General features: G+C 38.9%; 1 protein-coding gene across 1 annotated transcript in view; it reads left to right on the forward strand.

Moving 5' to 3' along the window:
• The window catches only part of hectd2 (HECT domain containing 2), a 139,699-nt gene that overhangs the window by 63,025 nt on the left and 56,173 nt on the right, over positions 1–20,501 (forward strand). Inside the window, exons 4-7 of the mRNA XM_060841778.1 lie at positions 6,079–6,217; positions 9,455–9,557; positions 12,014–12,103; positions 12,820–12,884. Of these exons, the coding sequence (XP_060697761.1) occupies positions 6,079–6,217; positions 9,455–9,557; positions 12,014–12,103; positions 12,820–12,884 (397 nt within the window). The remainder of the gene's footprint in view (positions 1–6,078; positions 6,218–9,454; positions 9,558–12,013; positions 12,104–12,819; positions 12,885–20,501) is intronic.

Consider the following 20,501-nt stretch of genomic DNA (forward strand, 5'->3'; position numbering starts at 1 on the left):
TGTTTGGTGTGCTTTCATTTATTGGTCAGAGTATTGAGTACAGGAGTTGGGAGGTCATGTTACGTCTGTATAGGACATTAGTTAGACCACTGTTGGAATATGCGTGCAATTCTGGTCTCTTTCCTATCGGAAAGATGTTGTGAAACTTGAAAGGGTTCAGAAAAGATTTACAAGGATGTTGCCAGAGTTGTAGGAGGGCTATAGAGAGATGCTGAACAGGCTGGGGCTGTTTTCCCTGGAGCGTTGGAGGCTGAGGTGTGACCTTATAGAGGTTTACAAAATTATGAGAAGCATGGTTAGAATAAATATACAAAGTCTTTTCACTGGGGTGGGGTAGTCCGGAACGAGGGGGCATAGGTTGAGGGTGAGTGGGAAAATATATAAAAGAGATTTAAGACACAACATTTTCATGCAGAGGGTGGTGCATGTATGGAATGAGCTGCCAGAGCAAGTGGTGGAGGCTGGTATAATTGTAACATTTAAAAAGGCATTTGGATGAGTATATGAATAGGAAGGGTTTGGAGGGATATGGGCCAGGTGCTGGCAGGTGGGACTAGATTGGGTCCGGATATTTGATCAGCATGGACAGGTTGGACCAAAGGGTCTGTTTCCTTGCTGAACATCTCTATGACAAAGGAAGACTTAGTTGGGCAAAACAACTTCAGCCATCATATTATAACAGCAGGAGATGTTGGATATTTCAGTTTTCTCTCTCAGTAAAATAAAGCCACTCTGTCTTTGTCTTTTTCTTTGTGTGTGATTCTTGATTAATTTCATCCAAGTGTGACTAGTTCCCAGTAGAAGAAGGGGTTCCCAATCCTTGCTTTTTTTTTCATTAAAAAAATGAAAAGGACATACTGCACCCACCTTTCCTCTTTGATTTGCATCAGTCAGTTTTGTGGTCATTCTGTGATAGATCTTTGGTTAAAGACCTTTGCTGGTGGTTCTCCTGTGGTGGCCCCTACACCTTTGGCTGCTGCCCTCTTAAGGCAGCTGCAGCTGCTTCATTGTCATTGGTTCTCAGGAGTACCCACTCCTCTGCTGTGCTGCCATCTCCACTCTGTCATAGCCATTTACTCCAGGACCTTGGCAGAGGGGTTACTGGGCTGGATTTGGTCTGTGGGCTGGAGGTTCCCCTGATATAGAAAATGTAAGATAACCTCAAAAGAAGAGAAAAAGAAACTCTTGAACAAGGATATTAGTGAGATGGACAAATGAAAATAAAGAGAGACCTCCTGAAGGGAAGGTTTGAGATAAAAGGTCAAGCTTTAAGCTGGGCAAGCAGAATGACAGTTCCCAGAAGAGAGTCAGGGTTTTATTTGTGCATTAGCAATGTAATAGCTGATTTAAGAAAATTATTTTTAAAACTGCATAAATTATTTACTTACGAACTGAGAAAAACTACATGTCTTACACACAGACATTCCCTCCCTTCTCCTGTGCTCCCACCCCTCCCCGTAGCCTAAACTGTTTGCAACAAAGGTATTCCCGTCAATCTGGTTGGTTTTAGTTATTTGTAGCATCCTCAGTTATATTTCAAAGATGAATGCAGAGTAAATGCAGATTACTTGCTTTCAGCTCAATGAGGGCTCTTAATAATTCTTCAGATCTTGTATATTCTGTTATTCTGTAACCACCTTAATGCACCATCTTCACTTTTTTATGATTGCAAATGATTGAAGGAAAGTTATTTCATGGTATAGGACAATGTCATTTTTTTTGGTGTAGTGGGGGGGAAGGAATGGGGGAATGCTTGTGTGAAGCACACATTTCTACATTCTATAAACATTCCACATGAGCAGCATCCTCTGTTAGCTCATTTCAGTGTTAGTGCAAGTTCAAAAGTATGATTATGCATAAGATGCTCAGGACCACTCTAACCTAACACTCTGCTACCTTTTGTGGAAACGTAAATGTTAAAGGAGACCTTTGTCATGTTTAGATTGCTAAAACAAGCCTTTCCGTATTTTTAGATGAAGCTGCAGAGACACATTATGCAGATTATTAGAGCCTATAATTGAATTACATTTCAATTTAAATTCATAGAATGTGCAGTGTTGCTTACAAATGGCAGTAAAAAGATTAAATTAAATTAGTGCCTAATTTCATCATTCACAAGCTTGAACTATTTCCTCAACATGTTTTATTTCAAGCAAATATATTTTGAATACATTTGTGTTGGTTGCCAAGTAACATAGGTTTTTCCAAGAGATTAATGCAATTGTTGATTTCATACTACACTTTTATTTTCCATGGACCCCATGTGTCACATTATAAATACATTTAGAAAAGAATTTGGGTTCCAAACCTGTCCTTAGCAACTGAACTACAGACACTCTGTGACTCTGTTACCACAGCAACAAGAATTTCAGAATGTTAAAAGCCAGCTCCAGTGAAAGAACAGGACATATTGATTCTTGTTATAATTACATTTTGCCAAGCAACATATGATTGTAATATTTCAAGAATATGCTGCAAAATTGGGGTGACTGAGTTTATTCGTTTGTAAACCCAAATTGCATTTTTAAATGATAATCAGATTAATTTTCAATTCACGCAAAAATATGTGGACCAAAGATATTTTCCTTGCAAATAGTCACTTAGATATATTTAAAATGTTCCAAATTTCACAGAATCTATCATGTGTGGTTTATTTAAACATTGTTTTTGTATTATCACAATTTTATTGGTTCTCTGACTTAAAAGTTTGGTTCCTTTTTTCCTCAAATGCCTGAGTTTAATTTACTAACAACAAAATAGATACTGTTAGTCATCATCCAGTTTTCCTTTACCAGGTGAATCATTCCCATCCAAGATTTTTGTGCATTACTTAGCATAATATATCTGTTGCAAAATTTAAATTTCTATCCATATCAAATCCTGACATTGCATATTTTTATAGATTCTTAAGTCATTGCTTATTTCTACAATGTTTTTAAACATACTATGAATCTATTTATACCAGTTTCTAAACTGTGTCAAATCAATTTTACATGTGATAATGTGCCACAGTATCAAATATTTCAGACTATTAAGGGCTAAAGCCATATCATATGATGCACTTCCTTCATTGTCATCAAGAATTAAGACATCATGATGCCACAAAGTATAATTATCAACAGGAAAAAGTCCAGAAGGATCAGGTGGCATTGGGAGAGATAATGGTTCCCAACATGCCCATTATAAATATGGTATATTAAGTACAACAAAGGTCCTGTTGCTATTTAATGTACTCTGAGCTACTCCATTTAAGATCGTCTTAGTGTTGATAAAATTCAGTATTTGTTACCGTTTCTTAATTTTTAATGAACACTTCGCTGAAAAAGGTAACAATAGTCCAAGCAATTTAAAAATGTTGAGTATATTATCTAAAGTATTCCAGTTTTTCAGAAGATGGGAGAATGGTCCTCTTATGCATTTATGTGCACCCTTAGCAATTTTTGTGTATTCTTATGCATGAACACCTTCATGGTAATGAAACACAAAGCAATTTGAAAGGATATGTAAACTTCACTATTTGATATTCTCATTGAGTTCATTCCTCCAAAACATAGATGATTTCTGAAAGTGTTTCCTTCCTTCATTGTACTCTGTTACAGGAAATTTACATGTAATAGATTTCACTTTGTGCTGGATTTGATTAAGTATGAGTACACTAGTGGTCAATCTTTAATGCCTGTTCTATTTTGGATCTAATTTCAAGTCATTTCATATCCCGTAGTTTAAATACAGTCCTGTTACATTTTGCATTGACTTCAAATGTTTCTGATTCATTTCTTGTATAATAACAATTTTGGGCGGCACGGTGGCACAGTGGTTAGCACTGCTGCCTCACAGCGCCAGGGACCTGGGTTCAATTCCCGCCTCAGGCGACTGACTGTGTGGAGTTTGCACGTTCTCCCCGTGTCTGCGTGGGTTTCCTCCGGGTGCTCCGGTTTCCTCCCACAGTCCAAAGATGTGCGGGTTAGGTGAATTGGCCATGCTAAATTGCCCATAGTGTTAGGTAAGGGGTATATGTAGGGGTATGTGTGGGTTGCGCTTCGGCGGGTCGGTGTGGACTTGTTGGGCCGAAGGGCCTGTTTCCGCACTGTAAGTAATCTAAGTAATCTAAAAAAAAACAATTTCTAGTAAAAATAAGCTTGTGTTTGAACATTTACCTTACTCTAAGTTTGCTCATTTGGAATTAAAACAGAATATTCTGGAAAAGCTTAAAGTCAGACAGCAATTGTGAAACAAGGAACATTTATGTTTCAGGTTCATGACTTTTCATCACAACAGATTTCATTTTTAAGGTTGACCAATATGTTTTCATATGTGCAACTGCACCATATGTTCTATAATTTTGATCCATATATTATTCTGGCAGTATATAGAACATAGAACAATACAGCGCAGTACAGGCCCTTTGGCCCTCGATGTTGTGCTGATCCAAGCCCACCTAACCTACACTAGCCCACTATCCTCCATATGTCTATCCAATGTCTGTTTAAATGCCCATAAAGAGGGAGAGTCCACCACTGCTACTGGCAGGGCATTCCATGAACTCACGACTCGCTGAGTAAAGAATCTACCCCTAACATCTGTCCTATACCTACCACCCCTTAATTTAAAACTATGCCCCCTCATAATAGCTGACTCCATACGTAGAAAAAGGTTCTCATGGTCAACCCTATCTAAACCCCTAATCATCTTGTACACCTCTATCAAGTCACCCCTAAACCTTTTTTTCTCCAATGAAAACAGCCCCAAGTGCCTCAGCCTTTCCTCATACGATCTTCCTACCATACCAGGCAACATCCTGGTAAACCTCCTCTGCACCCGTTCCAGTGCCTCCACATCCTTCCTATAGTATGGCGACCAAAACTGCACACAATACTCCAGATGCGGCCCCACCAGAGTCTTATACAACTGCAACATGACCTCAGGATTCCAGAACTCAATTCCTCTACCAATAAAAGCTAGTACACTATATGCCTTCTTCACAGCATTAGTTACCTGGGCGGCAACTTTCAGAGATCTGTGTACATGGACACCAAGATCCCTCTGCTCATCCACACTACCAAGTATCCGACCATTAGCCCAGTACCCCATCTTCTTGTTAATACTTTGTTCAATTGCCAGTTAAATTGCAGTGGAGGAATTGTTCTCACAAACTGAAAACATGAGTGCTAAAGTTAATTCTGAGATCATTATTAATGTTACGAATGCCTTAATGTACTTGAAAGTTTTACATATGTAGAATACTGATAATCATGGCTGAGCAATGATTATCCAAACTATTAAGATATAGAGTGAAGAGATGTGGAAGTAACCGAGTGATTTCCACATCAACGTTTAGATTAGATTACTTACAGTGTGGAAACAGGCCATTCGGCCCAACAAGTCCACATCAACCCACCAAAGCGCACCCACCCACATTTACCCCTGCACCTAACACTACGGGCAATTTAGCCAGGCCAATTCACCTAACCTGCACATTTTTGGATTGTGGGGGGAAACCGGAGCACCCGGAGGAAACCCACGCAGACACGGGGAGAATGTGCAAACTCCACACAGACAGATGCCTGAGGCGGGAACTGAACCCAGGTCTCTGGCGCTGTGAGGCAACAGTGCTAACCACTGTGGCACTGTGCCACCCTGTTGTCGTGAAAGGATTCTGAATGGAGTTTGAATGGTTCCATGAAGGAAGAAAAAGCAAACCACTGGTTTCTTTTGTGAAACTTCCAAGTAACCAATGACAGTAATGATGGACAATGACTGGGGTCACATTGCTTGTCAACCCTACAAGCTGGCATAGTACATGACCTGGGAGAAATAACAAAAATAGGAAGGTAATAAAGAAAGGGAAATTAAGAAATGTTGCTTCATTCTGGATTTAAAAGAGGGCAATAAATTGTTTCAAGTAGCAAATTCAGTGAATATTGGTTTATGAGACAAAAAGTTCCTTTAAACTGAAATGATATTATTATTTTCTTGCAGTAAAACATGTAGGAGAATTTAGATACATTATAAAGTTTTTAAGACCAATTATTACATGGTAAATTAGTTGTGACATGACATTCTTTCCTTCTTTTACAGTGCGAGATCTACCACCCATTAATACAGTTGTACGTCAAAAACAACGCATCTCAATCGAGATTTTGCCCCCTGAAATGAAAGCTCCCATCCCTCCTGAACCTGCACTTCCTATTCATACCAAAACGGTGAAGGAATTTCAGTAAGTACTTAGAACTGACAGAGTTAAATGTGACCATTACTGTCAAACTACAATTAAGTTACTTAGTGAGTTCACAATAGTATCAAAAACAGTAAATATGTGTTTAAACTGCATTTTATTCGAAAAGAAATTTGATTACTGAAGTTTGATTGTACACATAAATTTTTTTTCCAGGAAATCTAGGAAAGAATCATTGACCAGGTCACCGCACATTCCCTGCCCTCTAACGTTTGTTGGTGTTGTGCTTGTGAGCCCTTGTAGTCCTGTGTATTTCACCATTTTTTTGAGCAACTGGTATATTCAATTCATGAGAGATCCCAATATGTTCTAAACATTGACATCTAAAATGAGAAATCTTCTGAATATTTTAAAATTACTCTTGGCCTGCTGATTTTGTTGGTAAAAATTGCATTTACTGTCCAACCACAAAGTTGATATTAGGTTAGCTTCTTAAACTACTGCACCTGGTTGTTAGTTGCAAATAAGTGGCCTGCTTACAGCCATAAAGCATGTAAACAGATCCTACGGTCCAGCTTGTCCATGTTCACCAGTTATCCTAAATTGAGGTAGACCCATTTGCCTGCATTTGACCCATATGTCTTTTAAACCCTTCCTATTCATTGCAAGGAGATGCATAGGAGAGCAATTAAGAATCAACGTGTTGGTGTGGAATAGAATCACATATAGAATGAATGGGTAAGGAAGGTAAGTAATTATTGCTAAAGGACAGTGCTGAACTAGTTAGATTTTTATGATAACTTAATGAAAATGATCACTGTCAAGACTTTTAGTTTCATTTGTGACAGTGGCCCTTTAACTCACATTGAGATGTTCAATTTGACTTTAATTTAATTCAAATACTAGCCTAGACTTTAATAATAGTCTAACAACATAACCACTGCACTCTCAGCATCACATAAATTAATGGTCCATATAATACATGTTTTGCCCCCACATTCAGCATCAGGTGAAAGATTTTGCTGTTGTTCAATATGAACAGGAAGAAAATCTTTATCCCATTTTGGATCTCAATATTAAATGCATTCCTGAAGCCAGATAGGTCCAAGTTAGTTATCTCCGACATAGGTAATCAAGTGGTGTTCTGTACCCGCAGCTATAGATTTAAGCAATGCATGTCTTCACATAACAATTCAATGCATATTGAAGACTGGATTTTGCCAGTCCCCTCTCTGGATGAACCTGTAGGTGGAAAGGCTTGTAAAATAGCAAGAGTAATCAGAGGTGGTCAACCTATTTTCCATCTACCATCCAACCATTTCATTAAACTGGAGGGTGGCCCTCCCACCAGAGATTAATTACACGGCTGAAGTAGCCTATTAAGGGCCCCTTCCTATTGATCCTAGCACTTTGCCAGCAGTGCATGGGGCCTTCTTTCATGGAGTGACTGCCTATTGGACTCTGGTCTCCTTGCAGCCTTGGGGGAGCTGCTGGGGAACTTTCTAATTGGGCACTATGTGGTCCATGGAGCCCTTTGCAGCTGTGACATCTTCCCTCACCCCTTCCTATTTGCCAGGGACTTCCTGACTGGCCAGACCCTAGCTGGCAGGTTGAGAAGACCATATCATTCCAGCATTCTCTTTTTACAGTATCCACTGCTCCAAGTGGTGCTGATAAGACTGATAAAGCTGTAATTGGTTGACAGCTTCTGGAACCAGATGGAAGACTTTGAAAGAGGCTGGGAGTCCCAAAAGCTAATCTGTTGCCTGACTGTCGTAAAATCTGGCCACGGGTCTCCCAAAGCAGCTGAAGTGATATCTCTCCTGAATTTCCAGCCCATGATTTGGCCCCTCGTTGCAAGAACAAAATTTAATCTTCAGTATATCCGCTTTAAAGGCTTATAAATCCAGAAACAGAGCTCTGGTACTTTCACTGGGGTAGATATCGTTTTGGGTCCAAAATGCTGCCCATTACATATTGTGCACACCTTTTTGCAGTTTGTGCCTAATGCCATTTTGGTGAAGTTAGCACGTTGGGAGCACTCTGCTTTGAGTTTACAGAATAGGCAGCATTGATGTCAGACAGCATTTAACCTGATTTAATTGCAGTGATTCCATTTACAACTTATATACCCCAGCTAATTTCCTCTGCCAAATCACACAGCTGAATATGTGTTCAACAGAAAGAAGACACGACTGCCGCACAAGAATATGTTTGTCCCTTAACCATTCAGTGCTTGGAATTGTTACACATTGTCTATATCTCCCTCATGCTATAAAGCAAATAATGTCACAGTTATCTGACATTCTATATGTTAGCAATGACCATCCAATGCGCTGAAAGACAAAGCAAACCATAGAGGTTCTCAGCCCCAAACTTAACATTAAGTATTTAAACTAAGAACCATGAGATGCATGTATGACCCTGTGCGTAAAATGATCAAGCAGAAGCACTCTGAGCTCCAAAGTGAAATTCTGTTAGGGCAGATGTGATATGGAGTTAGTTCAAAAGTAGCAATAATAATGTGGAGAGACCTGATGTTTGTTGACGCCAACTAGATGGAGAACAGTGGACATGGAGCATGCAGCTACATTGTTGTGAAGACAGAGTATTTTGAAGGCCCAGAAAAGCAATCAATGAACTGCTGCCACCAGGTAACCATTCTGACTTTCCAGTCGGGAATTTTCACCATTCAGTTTGTCATGTGAGAAGAAGTGAATCTGAACTTCATAGAACTGAGCTGAGTTTAGTTAATAATGAGAAGCAAACATGTGGACATAACATTGTTACTGCTCATTAGTGCGATTCAGAACTCACTGTTTCAATCCTAAGCGGAAAATCAGATGTATTTTTCTTGACATCAAGAATCTGATTTTTACCTTTCTGCTGTACTTTTTCACCAATTCTCACACCACTTAAGGGAATGGAAAGATTCACCAATGTATATTATCAAGACAAAAAAAAGTGAAATTCCTAGAAATCCCTGAATTGAATTATGATAATTAGAAGAGCCTTAAAGACTTTACAAAAGGGGGAAGTTTCTTATTTAGAAGTCATGAACTATGTTAAGTGTTTCTCCTATTCAATCGATCTGTATATAACAAAGTTCATCTGTTCCTGGGAGTGAAAAGAAAACTTTTTATATGATGAAGTTCTGAACCAGGATAGACCACAATTAAGGGACATAGTACCTTTCATCATTCAATAATATGCTTTTTAATTAAACTAAATCTTGTTGGTTTGATTAACAAACATAATGGAGATTTTTTTTAATTTCAGAGAAGATGTAGAAAAAGCCAAGATATCAGGAGACTGGACAATTGTACATGATTTTTATTCAACAACATTTGATTCTTTCCTGGAGATTAATGCAGCTTTCAAGGTAAATAGACAACACATACTGTTGTATTTTGCTCCAGTAATAATTTTAGGCTAGCTGTTATCTATTGATTTGGTTCTAAATGCACAGAAAAGATAACCAACATTTTCAGGTTATATTGAAGTTTTTGGGTATCTGTATTTAATGAGACACATTTCAGAATCGTGCCTATGTTTCATTCCCATAAAGCTCAGTGATCATGGTGGCTCAGTGGTTAGCACTGCTGTCTCACAGTACTAGGACCCGGGTTTGATTCCATCCTTGGGTGACAGTCTGTGTGGAGTTTGCACATTCTACCCGTGTCTGCGTGAGTTTCCTCCCACAATCCAAAGATGTACAGTTTAGGTGAATTGTCCATGCCACAGTGTTCAGGATATGTAGATAGTCAGGGGTTAAATGTAGGGTAATGGACCTGTGTGGATTATTCTTCGGAGGGTTGGTGTGGACTTGTTGGGCTGAAGGGCCTGTTTCCATAATGTAAGGATTCTATGATAATGCTCAATCAAAGAACCCAACAACTGGAAGATCACGCTGTCCTTGTGATCTCTTTGCATTTGTAAAATATCTTTGGGCTTTGCTGAATTTCACTTCCCTACACATTTCCATTCTTGCCTTTGCTTTCCCAATTTACTATTTTAATTTCTTCCTGGATTTCCTATACTCCTCCAGTCTATCTGCTATATTGAATTCCTCCTATTTGACATATGTTTCCCTTTTATTGTCTCATTCTATTTTTGACATCTGGATTTGTGAAGTTCACCTTTTTCCTTGGGGGTACTCCTTTGTTTTGACCACTGACTACCACCTCTTTGAATAACTCACTATAGGATTTAATTTTCACTTCTAATTAATAATCAAATAAGTAATGTATTTAAATTTTTTACTCTTTTGACCATTACTTCTATTATTAACAATTTATACATTTGCCTGTACCTCTTTCTAATATTGAGTTGCTACCCAAACCTCTATATTGTATCAATATTTGTCAATAAGCAGATTTTATTCTGAATCCAATAACATTATCTTATTATGGAATCCCTCAAAGGATCGTTGCGAGGTTGTGTCCGCCTTCTTAGTTGTTAGCTTGAAGTGGGTATGGCACCATCAATGAATCACAATTTTCCTTTTTATTTTTGCTAATCTCTGTGTTGTTTCTTCTTCTGATATCCAGTATGTTAAAACCAAGATTCATTACAAGTCCTACTTATACTTACTTTTTAACTCCTGTTTAAAGAATTTGAACTTCTTACTTCCGGTACTCTACTTTTTCCTGCATTTGTCACAATTTACCATCACACATTCATGTAATTTAATAATAACGTTTAAAATTATTTCATCCATCTTGTTCCCTTTAAACCCAAGGGCTGGATCTTCAGCCTCCATTGAGGCAAGAAACAGAGGCAGCGGGGAAGCCGTCTGCTCTTCCTCCCTCTTGTCAACTTTTACAGAAATGGGGCTTGTAGGGCTACTGCCTTTCAGGTGGCAGGTGACCCTTAATTTTTCAGTCAGCCTCCAGTTATCCGAAGATATTGGGATCACTTTAATGGCCAGGAGGTAGGTCCCAGAGGCAAACTGGGGAAGAGTGCAACACTGCTCGCAGGCTCGAAGATCCCACTTGCCTGCCTAGGTAGCTACTGCATTCAACATCCCCTCATCACCATGATGGTGGCCTAGCTACAAAAGTCATTTTTTATAATTGAGGAGTTAAAGGGGTTTAGGTTGGTGGGTGGGTCTTCATATCTTGACGCATCCTCTCTGTCTCTTAACTTATTTGCTGCCTGCTAATCCATCTCCATTCCTCCCAAGTTGGAAAGCCCCTTTGGTCTTCCAGCTTCAGTGCCTGCCCAACATTTGGAGACCTGCCTCCAGGCCAATTTAGTCAACAGCCCAATGGAAATTGAAATGTGTCTGTTACTCCTTTGCCCTTCTTGGAGGTTGGGAGGTGATGGGTAGGTATGTAGGAAAGGAACATTCAGGATCCTGAAATAAACCTGACCGCTGTTTCCCCTGAAATAAATTCTAGCCCAATGGACCTTATGACTTTTGTTTTTTTTTCTGTAAAGCTTGATGTTCTGTTTTAATAAGATAAATTTGGAGACCTCTCCAAATAGAAATTACTCTTAAGACAAAGACCAGCTTTGATGCAAGTGTGGCTGGTGAAAAGGATTATGCTTATGTATGTTTGACATTGTTTTATTTCTGCATTGAGATAAGTTTATAGCAGTGGCATGGGTATTGCATCTTCTACATTTTTGAAATTCCATTTGAGAGTTTACTTAGTTTGAATTTATTTTGTTAAGATAATAAATGAGAGTTACATTTGCTCTTTTTTCAGGTCTACATTATTTTTGCCATGTAAAGCCAATAAACGTTTACTTAAATGTAGATTTTACTTTACTGTGTTAATTTTTTTGTTTCATTTGAGCTAAGTCACGTTTTTATTTTTTCTTAATTCATAGCGAAGTGCTAATGCACCTTTCAACACATTAGATGATCCAGGCATTAATGTTAATTTAATAAACAGTATCTATGACACCTTACTGAACACAGTGAGTATTTTTAAAATCATTTTTGCGAAATTTGATAGTTAAGTTCACTTTATTACATCAAACCTCTTTCAGGGAAAGGTACTTAAGAAGACTTTTAGAGAATACCATATTTACAATGCCATCACTATTTTTATACTGTAGCATTTATACTGCTGATGTATGCTAAAAGTAATGAGTTACATTGCTGTGTCCACCTCACTCTCTGCGCAGAGAAATAGTTGCAATTTGTATATGTGCTTGCTGTGATACAAATCTGTGAAGTTAAATTGCAAGTTTGAAATAATTCATAGATATTTCTGATGTTGCATTTTTATCTACTTTTTTTTAAAAAAGTTGTAAAACATTTCCAAATATTTAACTGTCAGATTGCAAGTTCTTAAATGATTGAAAAAGAACTCCACTTCGAGTAAGATTTAGTTCAGGTAATGTTCAAAATTGCGCACACACAATTCAGCAGAATAATGATGTGTTTCATAAAATATAGAGCTCCTCTCCTGATGGTATGGTGTACTTTCAACCTATCGTACATCACACCTTGGGAGACCTGTTGTACTTTATAAAGTTTGAGCAATATCTTCATTTGTTAAACATTTGCTTACTGTGAATGCTGGCACAATACATTTTATTTATTAAATTTACAAAGAAAATCATGTGTTCTGTTTACAATTAAAATCATGTGAAGATATGTAACAATCCGGTGCTGTTGTTAATTTTAGCCTCAAGATATTCAAAAAACTGTTCTGAAAGGGATTATTAATAGTCTCCTGAAGAAATGGAAAGGGTAAGACTGAAATATTTTTCTAAATAAAGCTAACAATTGTTCGATATTCAGTCTGCAGATTTATTCAAGAACCTGGGGAATGTTTGCAAAATATATGCATGGATGTTAATTCTGTTCTGATTCTTTATAATTATAATAATAATTATTATTATTGTTGATCACGTTTACGGTGATTTGATGAGAGCAGGCTATGCAAGGGCAGGAAATGTCCATTTTAGATGTTCCATTTTGCTTTCATTATTTTCAGTGAGAGAAGAGAATAAGATGTGAAAATTACAGAGGAGTAGAAATACCAAGCCAAAGGAATAAGAAAAGATAAATCCCTAAATGCCCTTAAAAGATATGAATGTCCACTATTACAACTTGTTAAAATGTTTTCTGAACATGATATTAAGACAGCTATCATCTTTGGTGTTTGGACGTATTACAGAAGAATAGGAAACAGATTATGAGCTACAAAATCCCTGGATCTAAGAGGAGAGCGTTGGGGCAGAACAAGGATAGGGCTATAATTTGATACAGAATCTGGTCGCATAAGGTCATTTGTCCGTTGTGTCAAGTGTTTGCAGATAGTTATTGCACTCTTCCAATCGTTTAAAATGTTGTACGAGGCAGAATTAGCATAATGATTTGTGTAGTTTTAAAGAAGGGTCAATGGGTCTAATATGTTGACTCTGCTTCCTTTCCACAGCCCCTGCTAGATATTCTGAGTTTCTCCAGGAATTTCTATTTTGATTCAGATTTCCAGAATCTGCAGGTTTTGTTTAGCTTAGTGATGTCCCTAGTCAGAAATCTGTCTGTTATAGTTACCTGATGTTATTTATAACTGGACATGGGGAATTTTAGCTTTATTATTGTTCTTAATTAACAGACAATCAGTTCAATTTTTATAAGTGGCTCCCTAAATTAATGTTTTCTGGATGCACAAATGTTAATTCTCAATTGATTATTATGATTTCTCTTGTAATAAGTGTGTGACCTGGTTAATCAATGGTTTCCAATTGCCGTGGAGAACATTAATGGTGTATAGGTGATAAAGTACATTTACACAAGTGTTTATGAATAGTGCATATTAATCATTATATGAATATGGTATTGTTTCCTTTTTTAATTTTCAACAAACAATATTTAAATTATCATTTTACACAATTTAGTAGACTAGAGAAGTTTTTTGATTTTTGAAGATGGTAAAATGGCCAATGATGAGCTAACATTGAGAAAGACACTTGAGAGGAGCCATGCTTTAGAGTCTAGGTGGAGAAGATATTAAGTAAATTTTAAAATCCAGTGATCATTTCTTAAGACATTTTGAGGGTAGTGGATGTCACGAACAGCAGACATTAACTTCCACAGAAGTAGAAAATTGTAATAATTTAGTTTTATGTAGCCCATGCAGCTGTCCAAACCTTGAAGGAAATGTACCAAAATAATTTCAATCATATGGCCAAAACTAATATAAGCACCAGCAGTTCCAACATGGTTCTCTTCATCAATTTATAATTTTAAAATGCTGCATGGACCACATAGGTAGTGGCCACCTCACTGCCTGTTCCAGGAAATGGGGTGAGTCAAAAGAAGCAGCATTTCATGAACACATTTCTTCCCCATGGTTTATTTATCTTTTCTGTGGCAGAAAGCTGAGTAGATGTTTGTTCCTTTACTAACTGAAATCATGTTCCTCATTTGCTTCTCAGCCAGTTTAAAAACTCAATTGGAGAGTTATCAGATGAGGCCTGAAATGGGCCCAGAGATTGTGATATGTGATTATCACGCATCTGTTTACTGTGGAACATGTAGCATGCAGACTTCCTGTAGTCTACTATTTTTAAATGATATTAGTGTGCAGCTTACTGGTAAGCATGTATCATTCGCAAGCTTAAACACATTACTGAACACAGACTGCACTCTCAAAGCCAACCAGCCCATTTCTAGTGCATTCTGGCTGCAGAAGATTCTGGCAGGGTCAGATGCAATACCTAGTGCAGTAAATGGGAGGGAGAAGGGAAGTTCTTCACCTATGGAGGGTAAGGCTGCTCTCCATTTGGGCATTCAGAAGACAGTAGATAGCCACCATTGTCAATATGTCAGCAGTGTATTTCCAAGACACCAGATGTGGTACAGGAAAATTTTTAATGACCTCAAGTGATCATACAGCTGCATTCACTGGCCTCACTTCGCTCGCCTATCAACATTATGAGGACTAACTCTTGCTGAGCATTTTTAGCTTTACCTCACCCTCATACATTTAGTACTGCTGCAAATGCCACATACACATCTGACACCTTACACACACTACCAGCTACTTAAATATAAAGGCACATCACCCAAACACATTGTACCACTTTCACTGGCCCATTTCCCCTTTGCAGTAGATAAGATGGTCCAGAACCAGAGGCTGTAAGAAAATGAGGACTGCAGATGCTGGAGCTCAGAGTCGAGAGTGTAGTGCTGGAAAATAACAGCAGGTTAGACAGCATCCGAGGAGTAGGAAAATTGACATTTTGGGCATAAGCCCTTCATCAGGAATGAGGCTTGTGGGTCAGGCTGAGAGGTAGGTAGCTGGGAAAGAGAGAGGAGGATTACCTTTTAGGGTAGGATGCTGCCTGACCTGCTGTGCTTTTCTAGCACTACACTCTCGACTCTGAGCTCCAGCATCTGTAGTCCTCACTTTCTCCTAGTTGGTTTCAACCTTATTGCAAAGCCCCTTCCAAGGATGCCTACCTTGAAGAAGTTCTCCTCCTCTCTCTTTTCCAGCTATTTACCCCACTCCCATTTATCTTTCAGCCCCAACCCACAGGCCTCATTCCTGATGAAGGACTTATGCCCGAAACTGTTCTCCTGCTGTTCGGATGCTACCTGACTTGCAATACACTCTCAACCCAGAACCAGAGGTTGTCTGACCTAAAAAGATGTAAACCAATGTGGCTGCATGCCCTTGCATCAATGGAGGAAACTGAGACTGTAGCTAGTTGTAAGATGAAAAGCCATGGAAAGTGAGAGCATGTTCTGACCTAATCAATCATTTTACTTTTATTTCTTCCATTTCCTGCAGTATCTTCTGATTTTTTTCAAGTTGCCAATGTTGTAAACAACCTTTTTTTTTTGAACCCCCCCCCCCCCCACCATCACCACCTTCCCTCATTCTAAATGTGCCCTTGTGCCTTTATCATTTTGCTATCAGATTCAGCAGTGATTATCCACAAGGAGTAGGATACTAATGATGAAGAAATATAATCACTTAATTTCACACCATGTCTTCAGATACAAAATACTGTATATACTTTATTAGGTAGCTGAGAGGTATGATTTGAAGGTGTGAATCAACATGCACGAGATGAGGGAAAGGATAGCCAGATTTCAGCCTCCTAGAAGGTGAAGCTGTACTTGAGTTTTGTTAGAGAGAACTCGGATGAGGACTTTGGGGTGGTGTACATGAAAATGCTGTTGGTATTCGTAAATAAATACATTATGCATTGAGAGACTTATTAGAAAGCTACTGTCAAGGAACATGGAGGGATCTAGCATCAAGTTACCATCGGACTTTGTGCAGAATTTAGAGACCATTCTTTCCAGGATGGAAGGGCCAATTCCGGAAGAACATTCATAAATGTTGTGCAGCATCTGATGGAAAGTGTTTCAATTCCATTGCAGCACAACCAAAGGTCACCCAAATGTCGTGATTGTAATGAAGTCAGCCAGGTGGAATTCATAAAATAGGAGTTCCCTAATTGGACTAGTCCAACAACCCCAATCAGGGAACCTTGACTGACAGAAATAAATAGAACTGTAAGATGTCCTGTTCACTGTGATAGCTGGCTCTGAGGGAGCTGGATCAGTGCCAAGGGCTCTCCACATGTAAATAAAAGGTGATTTAGTGCTGGGTTACCAGCCTCTGTGGAGTTATTCCACAACCCAATGTAGAACCTAAGACCAGTATCATGAAATATTTGCTTGCTACCATTTTGGCTGTGGATAGCTATGTTCAAAAGTTATTTAGGGACCTCTCGGCAGTCTTCCAACACATTAGTAGGATTGCCAATGCATCACTCCAGGGTGACCTTATGGAGTACAAACCTACTGACTTCTGATGATAGCATTTGTTATCTTCGACTATTAATCTGTCGGTGTCCTTGTGTTGCCTATCCAAAAGCTAACCCAGACTGTTGCTGTCCATATAGCAGTGACTCAGTTCAAGATCTCAATGGCCCAGAGCTACTCGAGGTGGTCCACAGTGTCCCTACTAAATTCAGCAACATCCAGTCATGCTTTTGCCAGTGGGATGGTATTTGTTACGGATCAGACCAAACCCCCTTTAAAATATTTTAAGATGGTGGCTTAGATCCGAATTTTTTCTTATTTTATATGTAAATATAAGGTACCTGTTCCATATGCAATGTGAATGGTCAAACTACTCAACATTAAGCAAAACACAATTTATTTAAAATACAATCAAAGAAAGACAAAGTTAGAATAAAAACTCTATTGGAAAACTTAACAGAATAATAGATATAATAACTATTATTAAATAATAATTCCAATAAAGTAACATCCTATAAACACATCCCTTGGCAAAAAAGTAAAATGCAAACACAGATTGTCACATGTAGTTCTCCACTTCCAGAGAAAAAGACATCAAGAGAAAATTCAGAGAGAGTAGCTGCCAAGAAACATTCGCTGCAGCTTCCAACTCTGTTGAGACTCTATTAGTTTCTGATGCTACTGAAAAAAAAAACAAAACCCAGAAATCTGTATCTGTGAAAGCTGGCCACACCTATTCATGCTGCATTAGAATAAAACCCAAGACCTCACAAGCTATTTACTCAAGTGGTCTTCAGTAGCCAGCCCAGTGCCTCTGCCTTGCAACCTCTCTTCAAATAAAGGAACAAAATAACCTATTAAAGTGACAGCATCATCATACATTAGATAAGAGCACAAGGACAAACAAAGCCATCTTCATGACCAGTACTAAGGAAATCCATGGGGCCGTTAATTAGCTTTTGTACTGAATTTTGCATAGTTGGTTTGACAAAGTTGGTTGGATTAGCTATTTTGTAATTTTTTTGCATCAGATTTGTGAAGAGGAGGACAGAGGGAAGGTTGTGGAATCTGGATTTGTGGTTGTATTCTGTGAAACCATTGTCGAATAATATGATTGGAGTCAGTCCAACTAGAAGATGTGGTGATTATCTCCTTGCCTTCTCCCTTCTCAGCTTCTTGTCACGTCCCTGGCTGCAAGGGACATGATGAGAGAGCTGTGCAGAATACAGCAGACCATGATGATTTGCTGTAGTGAGTGTTGCAGGCAGAGCAGTCCAGGAAGCAGAAACAATGCTTGAAACCTCCAGTGGTCTCCTCTGAGATTTTATAAAGTGTCATGTTTTTATTCATACATGCTGGCCCCATGTGGCCAGATTGCACACCAAGACATGAGTGAGGTGTTGAGTGGATAGCCCTTGTCAGCTTTTGGTTTGATGTGGCTCAAATACTGAAGGAACAATGCCCAGGTGCAGTGTGGAGGCAATCTACTTGCTGTGTTCACCAGCATGATGTGCTGAGCACAACTACGCAGTCAGGAAATGATACAAGGCGGTAGTGCTACATCCCAGCATATACTCCAGATGCAACAAATGCAAATTCAAGGGTCTGAAATTAATGAGATCCTGAGCCAGAAGAAACCCTACCCTCCTGGAAAACTGTGTGCAAGTTCTGCCTGCTTCTCTCTGAGAAAGCTTGATTTACTCCCCTTTCTTGATGTAGAGTATTATTCATTTCTTTGTAATATTGTATCAGGACTTGGGAGATGTTGCAGATGTCACTTGCTCCAACCTAGAGTGATCCCAACCTGAAGGAAGTCACAGCCACTAGCAGTGCTGTGCAGTACCCTGTATTGAAGCTGGAACTGTCAAATTTCCATGAACACCTCCTTTATAAGTCTGAGATAATGTACACACTGTTCTTGTCATAAGGGGAGGTAAAATTAATGCTTCCAGAAGATTCTTGGTGGATATAGCCTCGTGCTGGGAGTTTATCTCACCTTTCTCCTCTGTCTATCAGCAGCTTGTCCTCCTCCGCTCAGGTCGATGTCTTGCAGCCTTTTGTAAAATGGTACTTATCAGCAACCATCACAGAGAGCAAGTGGTCTCAGCGATCCCTTAAAGTCCAAACCAAGGCCTTTTCAACATGCACCACATTTTGATTAACATTGTCTACTTAAAAAAATCTCTGTAAAGTGCCAAACACTTGAGCAAATTCAGATAGAGACACTGGAGTTTTATCAGCAGCTCACCCTGAGTTGGGGTTTAAGTAGCATTAATGGAAATGTCCTCTTCCAACTGATCAATACGTGTCCAGCTCTGCTTATTTAAGAGGGACCATTAGCTGGAGTGATGAGATGAGAACCATCTACAGTTGTCAAACTGATGTTATATGCTGACTGACTTCATGATCTGCACATATTGGGTAACTACAACACACCCTCCCAACACTACTGACTTGTCTAAAATGGTGGAGAAAGTGAGGACTGCAGATGCTGGAGATGAGAACTTAAACAAAACAGGAGAATCGATGTTTTGGGCATAAGCCCTTCTTCAGGAATCCTGAAAAAGGGCTTATGCCCAAAACATCGATTCTCCTGTTCCTTTGATGCTGCCTGACCTGCTGCGCTTTTCTAGCAACACATTTTTAAGCTATTGTCTAAAATGGTGTCCAGTGAATGTAATACATATGTGCAGCATAGAAGCCTTTAAGAATGAATCAATACTCATGCCACCAAACGATAAATGCTACAGAGTCCAACATTGCAGCCAATTGTATCTGACCCCACAAGTGCATGGGCAAAGAGCTATGTATTAATTCCAAAAGAGCCTGATGGTTCACAAGATGGTCGCTGCTGCTTTAAAGGATTGCACAAGGAAATAAAAATATCAGCAGAGCTGTTTATGAGGCCATCTCATTGAAGTATCTTTGAGCAATGACTTTCTACTGCTGCCAATGTCCAACCTCGTTTGCAATCTTGAATCCTGCTCCCAGGCCTACATTTAAAGTAATTGTGTAATTCAGTCACAGTGGAACTCCTCATCCTAATAAGGTCAGAAGTGTAGAATTTGGCAGCTGTTTAAAATGACATTTACAGGGTGGAATTTAGTTAGTGATAAATCTTGAGGATTAACTGAGTTGGATTTACAGACTGCCCAACGTAGTGCAGTTACATTTACAGAACACATTCCAGTGACTCTGCTCAGCAGCTGGACTCCTTTCTGTGTTTGCCACACACAATTTTATACAGTATGATGGCTGTACTTTTGTGTTAAACTGTATCTTAAAAGGCACCCAGGGGTTTGACTGTGGAGGTTTGGTTTAAAGATTTATTTTCATTCCAAATGTGCTTAAACTTATCTGATATTTTGCATCTTCTGCAGTGAGCATTACCTGGCAAAAGTGAAAGATACTCCATTATCTCAAATTGTAAAGGGTAAACGTTGCTGTGAAAGGTGATTTTTGGCGAGTTTTACTAACCTCATCCATTAAAAAGCATCATTGTCTCTGGAAGCTATGTGCATATTTGTTAGCAGGGCTCCTCGCGTGTTCAGGCTGCCTTAAAGTGCTGTCACAAGCACT

The sequence above is a fragment of the Hemiscyllium ocellatum genome, chromosome 22 (assembly GCF_020745735.1).
Source record: "Hemiscyllium ocellatum isolate sHemOce1 chromosome 22, sHemOce1.pat.X.cur, whole genome shotgun sequence".
NCBI classification, from domain to species: domain Eukaryota; kingdom Metazoa; phylum Chordata; class Chondrichthyes; order Orectolobiformes; family Hemiscylliidae; genus Hemiscyllium; species Hemiscyllium ocellatum.